We start from the raw sequence: 10,356 nt of genomic DNA, 5'->3' as shown, positions 1-10,356 counted from the left end.
ATGTTTTCTTAGTCTCAAATATTATGCAACATTTGTTTTCGGTACGAAATTCGAGTGGGTAATTTTAAATAGCATAATTTGTGAATTAAATGATGTGGCGAAAGATAAATATATTTATTTTAAAATTTGAATTATGTGATAAGATATGGAATAGAAATAAAGTATATTTAATTATTTTTTTATTTTAAAAATATTATAGTGTTCGAGACATACCTAAAATAATATTGTCAAGAGTGTTAAGACGGAGAGAGTAATCAAGATAAAAATCTACCATTCGAATTTTGCAAACTCAAAGGCAAATGAATTCAAGTAAAGGTAGCATTATATTGCCTCTCCCGTGTTTGTTTGAGGGTTTGGATTTTAAGTTGAGATTTGAATAGCAGATATTTTAAATTTGAATAGTTGTACGATGTAAATAGGTGTTACGTGATGTTTTGAATATAAAATTGATTTTAGTATAATACAAAAAATAAAAATTATGTGTTTGATTTGATATTTTTTAAGAAAAAAAAAATTAAATGAATAATGTATTTAAAATATAATCCCCAAACAAACACACACAAATTAAAACCAAACTACAACTGGTGCAACCAATACAATTAATGATTAATATTTCTTTATATATATTACAAACATCTCATTAAATTCTAAAAACGTATCGAAGTCAACCTAAATTCACAAAATCTTTACAAGAATTGTCAAAACCACATTTCCATATTGCATCAGATCCTTTAACTTGAACTCTAAGCATCAATCCTGCATTTCCTATAAATTCCAATGGCTGCCAGTGCTTCAGAAACCATCTATTTCATTAAAAAAACCATACATACACTGCAACAAAAACCCTAAAACTTTCATACAACACACACATATATAACTACCATGGGGTTCAATCACAACCAAATTTTACTTGCTGCAGTTATTATCTTGGTTAATTCCTTTTGCTTCCAAGCTCTCGAGATCCGTCGATACCGTTTCGTTGTGAGTGCTGATGATTTTAATCAGTTCTGCAATTAGGGTTTTGATGTAATTAGGGTTTATAGATCAGGTTAATTCAATTTAGTATGTATTTGGTGCTGCAGGTGAAGGAGGCTTCGTTCAAGAGATTGTGTGAGAAGAAGAAGATCCTAACAGTGAATGGAAAGTTTCCAGGGCCAACTATAAAAGCTCACAAAGGAGACACCATTGTCGTGGATGTTATCAACCAAGGCCAATACAATATTACCATTCATTGGTAATATCTATGTATATATATATATATATATATTAAAAATAAGGTAAAAGAAAATTCAATATAATATTGTATATATGTGTGTGTAGGCATGGAGTGAAGCAGCCGAGGAACCCGTGGTCAGACGGACCGGAATACATAACCCAGTGTCCGATCCAACCGGGCGGCCGGTTCAGCCAGAAGGTGATATTCTCCAAGGAGGAAGGCACGCTGTGGTGGCACGCGCATAGTGACTGGTCACGTGCCACCGTGCACGGGGCCATCATCGTCTACCCTCGCCTTGGGGCTTCCTATCCATTCCCTAAGCCCAAAGCTGAAATTCCAATCATTCTAGGTTATTAATTAGATTATATATATATATATATCAAATTAATTAATTTATCAAAAATGTGAAAAATGATTTGTCGATTTAATTAATTATCTTAGGGGAGTGGTGGAAAGAAGATGTTATGCAAGTGATGGAGGAATTTGTGGGGAGTGGAGGGCAGCCTAGAGACTCTGATGCTTACACCATCAATGGCCAGCCTGGTGACCTTTATCCCTGCTCACGTGCACGTAAATTTTATTTAATTAATTATGTAAAAGAATTTAATTAATTTTTAGATTAATAATATATACGTATGTTTATAAATTATAGATACGTTCAAGGTGAAAGTAAAGCGGGGAAATACGTATCTACTGCGCGTGGTGAACGCCGCCCTGAACGAAATCCTCTTCTTCGGCGTGGCCAATCACAACCTGACAGTTGTCAACACCGACGCAGCCTACACCAAACGCCTGACGGCGCCGTACATCGTCATAACTCCCGGCCAGACGATGGACTGTCTCCTGCAGGCCGACCAGCAGCCGGGCGGCCGTTACTACATCGCCGCCAGGCCGTACGTCAGCGACTCCGGAGTCAGTTTCGACAACACCACCGTCACCGCCGTGCTTCAATACAGCGGCGGCGGCGGTGGCAGCGGCGCGTCGCCGGAACTTCCCAGCCTTCCTCCAATCAACGACACTTCCGCCGCCGTCAATTTCAGCTTCAGCCTCAGAAGCCTCAACTCCAAACTCCACCCGGCCGCCGTGCCGGAGAAAATCACGAAACGAATCGTGACGACGGTGTCGATCAACGCGCTGCCCTGCGCGGCGGCGGAGGGCTGCCGGGGTCCGAACGGGACGCGGCTGGCGGCCAGCGTTAGCAACATCAGCTTCGTGAATCCGACCATAGACATTCTGGAGGCTTACGTGTACAACGTCCCCGGCGTGTTCGGGAAAGGCTTCCCCGACGCGCCGCCGCTGGTGTTCAACTACACGGCGGAGTTCCTGCCGGTGGAGCTCCAGATTCCGGCGAGAGCGACGGAGGTGAAGCTCGTAAAATACAATTCCGTCCTTGAAATTGTGTTCCAGGGGACCAATTTGGTGGCCGGCCTGGATCATCCGATGCACCTCCATGGATTCAGCTTCTACGTGGTGGGGTGGGGATTGGGCAACTTTAACGCCGTTAAGGATCCGTTAAACTACAATCTTGTGGACCCTCAGATGCGGACCACCGTCATGGTGCCGATCAACGGCTGGACCGCCGTCCGGTTCAAGGCAGATAACCCAGGTACTTAATTAATTAATTAATTAGTAATTAGTTAATAATTATAATTAATGATTAATTAATTAATTATGTATGCATGTATGTAGGGGTGTGGTTTATGCATTGTCATGTGGAGAGACATATGACGTGGGGAATGGAAACAGTGTTTATTGTAAGAAGTGGAAGAGGTCCCGAGCAGCGTGTGCTGCCGCCGCCGCCGGACATGCCGCCGTGCTAATTATTAGTATTAAATTATGTTATAATTAAAGTAATTAATAAGACATTATTGTGTAATGCAGGGAGACATATATATATATATATATATGGTTGATGTAATAATACAGTCGTATGATTGCTGATTATTATCATTATTGTTGTTGTTTTTAAAAGGCGATATTTATATAATTGATTAAATTATTGTTTTATTATTAACAAATTATTTTTATTGGTTTGGATTTGGGTATGGGTATGGGCCTAGTCTCCGTATTTTAATCGGCACTCAGGCCTATGTGGGTATGTGTTTGGGCCCAAATCTGTGTCTTTCTTCTAATAGGTAAATAATGATAAGCAAGAACAAATAATAATAATAACAATAACAAAAACAAAAACAAAAAACTCAAATAAATAAACATTAACATAAGAAGTGGCCACCAAATTTAGGCTAATTATTTGGGCTTTATTTATATGCTTTTTAACAAAAAATAAAACTAGAGCAGTTAATTTTTTTCATAAGAAATATCATACATATTTACTTCCTTTCACAAACTATTATTAAATGTTTTTTTTTTTCTTCAAGATTTTTACAATTCTTTTTTTTTTTTAAATTATGTATTTAGCAGAATTTATTTGTTTTTTTTTTTTAAGAAAAAAAAATATTTACTTTTTAATATTATGCATGACTTGTCTTATCATTTAGAATCATAAATAAAAAAAAATGACAATAATAATCATTTATTAGGCGCCAGAGTTGCATGATAACATGGTGGCTCACCAGATATTGTACAGATGACAAGTGAACATTATTTTAAAATTATAAATAGACCTATATTTGATTAGTCCTATAATTTTTTAAATAAAATAAAATAAAAAATTGACATAACTGAGCATAAAATGTTGTTCATATATCATCCAAGTAATCTTGGGCATGCCACAATGTTATCAAGCAAGTAATTCCAACACTGATGACCATTTCTGCTATTTTTTATTTTTTTTATTGTAGAATTAATTTGATACAAAATTTAGTTATTATTTTAAAATAATAGTAAACCATATACGGCCCTAAAAACAATTTTCTTTTAAAAAATAAATAAATGAATAACTTGGATGAAAATCATTTAATTAATTGAATACTGATTCAAAAGTTAAATCTATGTATTCAAAAGTGAATATTTTTGGCCAAAAAGATTTAACTAAAAAAAGATATCTAGATATTCATGTATGAACATCAAATAAAAATATGTATACTTATAAATAATTTGATCATATGTAATTAACATGAAATGTAAATTACTTTATTAAGTATATATATTATTAGAAATAAATAATTGATGGTGTTTTATGGTTAGGAAAAGTGTGTAGAAATTAATTAGGTGGGTTACATATATGTTAATAATAAAAAAGAAATGTAGCAGCCTACCTCCATTGTCAATGCCTTGATGGTCACACACACATGCATATTTGTAAATAATATTATCAAGATTTTATAAATATATAAAGGGAAAAAAAAAAAAAAAAAAACCTACACAAGGCAAGTAATTGTAGGTATGAATTTCATTAAATTTAATATATATATATAGTAAACTTACATAAAATTTGCAATTAGTTTGTTAGTTCTAAGGAGAATTTATTTACCGAATTTTTCTGCATAATCTGGACAAAGAAATGACAAAAAAATTTCAACAAATACTTCATAAGTAAATACATACTTAAGTTGTCCTATAACGGTCGTTGAATTAGTATATAATGAAAAAACTTATGATATTGAAGTCATATTTCAAAATTTCGTCAAACTCTTTTCAGTTATATTTGTCATAAAAAAAATTAAATTTACTTAATGCAAAATTCAAAGATTAATGATAAATTGTTAGGTTCGATAGTAGGTTTATCCGTTGCACACTTTCGGGTAGCGACTGCGAATTCCAAAAAAAGATTAATGATAAATTGATATAATATAAAATTAATTATATGTTTAGATTTCAAATTTCAACAATTCATTCAAATAAGATTCTTTTTGTTTTTAGGTTTTCAATTCAGATTTTATTATTTACAATTTTTTTTTAAATATCAAATCAAATACCTATTTTTTGTATTATACAAAAATTAAATAATTATATTCAATATATCATACTACATTAAATAACGATTTTAATTTTCAATTTTACTATTTAAAATCGTAGGTCTAACCCCTAAACCCACAAACAAACACATCCTAATTATTCCGATTATAAAAAGAAACATCCTAATGCCGTATTTATTCATTTATTTATTTTGTTTTATGTTTTGTATTAAAATAATATTTAATACGATAGTTCGTAAAATAAAATAAAATTATGTGTTGAATAAAAGTTGTGACAAGAAATTAATTTCAAAGAAACAGACATGCAAATTAGTTACAACACCATCAATCATAATTAAATATTTATATAAAAATTTAATTTGGTAAAAAGACGAAATTGGATTTGTTTCGTGCAAGTCACCAACTGTCTGATTTTGTGTGAGATATGATTTTGGTCTTTTCAGAAATTTTATTAGTAATTAACTAATCCTTTTAGTAGGCTCCTCATTGATGTCTGTCTACCCTAAATTGGCCTGCAATTTATTTTATATATATTTATTTCGTGTCTTATTTTTATTTTTTTTGGAAAATAATTACACTTTGATTTTGCTTTAAATTTTCAATCTATATTTTCTAAATTTTAATAAAATTAAATATAATTATCTTAATTTAATTTATAATTAATTTTAATTAAATTAACTATTTTTACTAATACACTTAATTATTTAGAAAAATAATAGCCTTAACTACCACCACCATCAATTTTCTTTTTCTGACCAATTCCCATTGTTACATATAGTTAAATAATTTAATTTTGGTCAAAAGTGAGACTTAGAAATGGTAAATGTTTGAAAATAAATAAAAGATTGTAATATATGTATATATTCTTAATGCTATATTTTCAACACCATATTCAATTTTGAAGGTGCTGATCCAAAATTTTGGAGATATTACATATATATATATATATATACATACACTTGTATGTAAAAAAAACATAGACTTGTAAATGTATATGTATACATACATATATAGATGGTTTCTTATACAGATAAATAATGGGATGATTTTTTCTTATACAAATTGGTGATCATAATAATAATAATAATAATAATAATAATAATAATAATATCAAGAGTGTTCACCTACACACAGGAATAAAGTTTAAATGCTGAAAAAATCAAATAAAGACATGCACCTGCCACTATAGTCTATATATAATTTTTTTTTTTTTTTTTCTATTTTTACCTACTTGTAGTTAAAATAATGATGTTATGACGCATGTACGAGGTCTTTTAAATTTTTAAAATTTTAAATACCAATTTAAATTTGAAAATTTCCAAATTACAAGATTAATTAATAATTATACAACTGCTTAATTAATAAGACAATAAGCAGTACTCCCTCCGTCCCAAACAAGGTGCAACATTAGCTTTTGCCACGGGGTTTTAGGTGGGTAGTATTAAGTAGGATAATTTAAAAATTAAGCGATGTGATGGAGAGAAAAATATATATTTTATTTGGATTATGTGAAGGAATAAAGTGTGGGGTATAGATTAAATATAATTAATTATTTTCTATTTTGGAAATATTGCATGGTGTTTGAGACATAAAAATATATATATATATATTGCAAAGTGTTTGGGGGTTATATGCATGCAGACCAAATTTCAATTTTTTATAATTAAGTTATTAATTTTATCTTCTTCTTTTTTTTTTTTTTTTTTTTACAATTATTAAAAAAAAAAATGCAATAGTAACTTTTTAAAATTTTTATATATTAAATCCGAATTCACGATTTTCTTTAGAATTGTAATGTTAAATATAAAATATTGTATTATGATAAATTAAACTAACATATATGGTGGATGCCACGATTAGCTCTCTCTCTCTCTCTCTCTCTCTCTCTCTCTCTCTCTCTCTCTCTCTCTCTCTCTCTCTATATATATATATATATATTATATTAATTTTACAGCTATGTTTATGAAATAAAAGAATTATATACACATTTATTTCAAAGCATTGTTTTAAATTATATATATATATATAAAACAAAATAGTTAATGAAATGCTGTATGCAGCACATGCCCACGTCATTAACGTTTTGAAGATTCTTTAAACTGAATTAGAACTTATTAATTAGTAATTTAATATTAATTAATTTATGTGCACGTAGAAATCGATATTATTAAAATAACAAATTATATAAGTTAGGCCGTGTCGTCGTAGTTTCATTTTAATTAATAGTATTAATAACCAAAATGAAATTTTATGCTTTTCCCACGTAACCAAAATCTTTTTTATTATTTTTTAAATAGAGTCGACTTATATTTCAGTAGGGTTCGTTACCAAAACATCAAGCAACAAAAATGAAAAGGTCGCAATTTAATAGTAGTATTTCTCTTTATATGATTAGATTGACTAAAATTGTTCATGATGAATTATAATATAGGTTAAATTGCACATAATCCACCCGTGATTTCACGAAATTGCACTAAATCCCTTATACTTTTAAAACTGCGTCAAATTTCCTCTTTGTTTCGTAAACTCTGCAGTAACCTCCTCAACTGTGCTTATTTAACGGTATTTGAACTAAATGCGCCCAAATTGTGAATAAATTTTAGAATCTCAATTTTTAAACCACTAAAATTACAAATATATCCATTTTTCTTATATTTAGCCTAAAAAAACAATAAAAATAAACTATTAAAAACTTAGAAAAATAACTATTTTTGAATATATTTACTATTTTTTGAGGCTAAATATTAAAAGAATGAATATATTTGTAATTTTAAGGGTTTAGAAATTGAGATTCAAAAATTTATTCGCAGTTTGGACTCATTTAGGTCAAATACTGTTAAATAAGGACCACCGAAGGAGTTAGACGCAAAGTTTATGAAACAACGAAAAAGTTTGACGCAATTCTAAAAGCATAGGAGATCGCAATTTCATGAAACTGAATGTAGATTTGGTGCAATTTAGCCTATAATATATGGTTTTGATCCATAAATTATAAAATTGATAAAAATTGATTTGAAATTATAACCAAACATACTCTAAATTTTATTTTTTTTAAATAAAAAATAAAAATGTATATATATATATATATAAATAAATACAAACAAACATCATCCTAATAAAACTGAGGAAAATGATTTCAAAATGAAAACGCGTAGTGAAGAGTACAAGCAACATAAAATAAAATAAAAAGCATAATTAATTATTTCGTTGACTTCTTTAATTATTAATTTACTGAAATGAAATTAGACCAAATATTTAAGGGCATATATGCTCGAATAATGACAGACCGATCTGACCGGAATTTTCTTTGTTAAAATAAATAACGTATATTTTTTTGTCACATTGTAAACTTTAATGTCGTTTAGGACTTTCATGTGATTTAGTTTATGATGATCTGCTCATTTCTATTTATATATATTATTTGACTGAGAAAATAAATAAATAAATAAATAATAATAATAATAATAATAATAATAATAATTTGGGCAATTTGTTTGCCCAAACTTTTCTTGATACAATTTTCATTATTTATCGTTTCACAAATGTTAATATTTAATATAAAATATTATTTTTTATATTACTAAAATAATTCTCTATATTCTATATAAAAAAATTCAAATCAAATTATTAAACAAGCAAACCCGACTATTTTTTTATGGAAAATATAATTTGAACTCCAAATCTTTCGGATCCAAATCTGCAAATTACACATACTTATAATTATTTAAACTTGTGTTAGTCATCTAAATTAAACTTATATGCACGTTCGTCCATGTCTTCATCAACCTCATCATGCTAATAACCAAACAAAAAAGAAAAAAAAAGACAAAAAGACAAAGAAAGAAAGAAAGATTGAAGGAATTAGTGAGATTTAAGTTCAATGGATTAGTCAGGTTTTGGGATGTTTGGCAAATTGTTTTTTCGAGGAGCTTTTAGCCGTTTGATCAATCAAAAAGCTAATTTAGGTGTTTGGTAAATTAGCTTTTTGGAATAGCTTTTTGGATCCAAAAAGCTAATTTTTGAAAAGTTAACTTACCCAACATTTTGAAATAGCTTTTTCCGTAAAAAAATTTTTTTATTCCTTATATGTCCTTAAAAATTTATTATGCATTTTACACAAATAAATATATTTTTGATTATATTAGAATATTTTATTATAATATAGTTTTACTTTTATAAATTTAAAATAATTAATTTTTATATATAAATTATTTTTAATTGTAAAATATATAAATTTATTAAAACCAACATAAAATATAAAATATTAATATTAATAATTTATTTTTATATTAAAATTACATTATATAAATTTTATACTAAAAATAAATTAAATAAATTAAATTTATTGAAAATTATAAATATAATGAACTAATCGATAACTAATATAATAAATATATACACAAAAAATTATTATTTTATATTTTACATTATTTTTAATAGAAAAAACTATTTATATATTTTAATAAAAATATATTATTTTTTTAAATCTACTCTAATAAAAATAAATACTTTAATAACACTTTTACAATTTTCAATAACTAATAACAAAAAAATTTAAACATTCTAAACTCAAAAAAACATAATTGAATATAATAAAATAGAAATGTCCTGAATTGTCATTTTACGTATAAACAGCTAATATCAAACAGTTGTTTTACCAAACATTTTAATACAAACAGCTAATCGAATCAGCTAGTCAAACCAGCTAATTGAAACAGCTAACAGCTGTCAGCTAATTGAATCATTTAACAGCTAATAGCTATCAGTTAATTGCCAAATACGCCCAAATGTGTTAATTAAATGAAACTAACTATTCAAAGAAGGCTAATTAATGTTATTGGATTAGCTTTCAGCAGGAGTTTTTGGCTTTTATTTTTAAAAATACAGTTTGTATATGTTTGCATTGGTTTTTGTCTAAAAAACATAAGCAGCTTTTGAAGCTGAAAAGTGCTTTTTTTTTTTTTCAAAACACAAATTAGGAAAAAAAAACAGTTTGCATATGTTTACAGTGGTTTCTGTCCAAAAATAGAAGCAGCTTCCGAAGCTGAAAAAGCAGTGGCTTCTGTCCAAAAACAGAAGCAGCTTCTGAAATTGAAAAATATTTTTTTCAGACACAAATTAGGAGTAATTTCTCAAATAAGCAGAACCATTTTTTAGTTAAAATTATTATTTTATCCTTAATAATAATAATAATAATAATAATAATAATTAATACATACATTCATACAATCCAATAATATAATACTCCCTCCGTCTAGTTAG

The 10,356-nt window shown here is 28.4% G+C and overlaps 1 protein-coding gene across 1 annotated transcript; it reads left to right on the top strand.

Moving 5' to 3' along the window:
- The first annotated feature begins 882 nt into the window (after positions 1–882).
- On the top strand, positions 883–3,150 carry LOC127246543 (laccase-15-like). Its single transcript, XM_051267983.1, has 6 exons — positions 883–981; positions 1,083–1,234; positions 1,321–1,565; positions 1,658–1,786; positions 1,869–2,822; positions 2,906–3,150. The coding sequence occupies exons 1-6, from the start codon at positions 883–885 to the stop codon at positions 3,034–3,036; spliced, it is 1,710 nt and encodes a 569-aa protein (XP_051123940.1). The 3' UTR covers positions 3,037–3,150.
- The last annotated feature ends 7,206 nt before the right edge of the window (positions 3,151–10,356 follow it).

This window comes from Andrographis paniculata, unplaced genomic scaffold, assembly GCF_009805555.1.
Source record: "Andrographis paniculata isolate CXL003 unplaced genomic scaffold, ASM980555v1 Contig30END, whole genome shotgun sequence".
Lineage (NCBI taxonomy): Eukaryota > Viridiplantae > Streptophyta > Magnoliopsida > Lamiales > Acanthaceae > Andrographis > Andrographis paniculata.
Note: the sequence above shows the minus strand (reverse complement) of the source record. Positions and strands in the feature narration are given on the sequence as shown.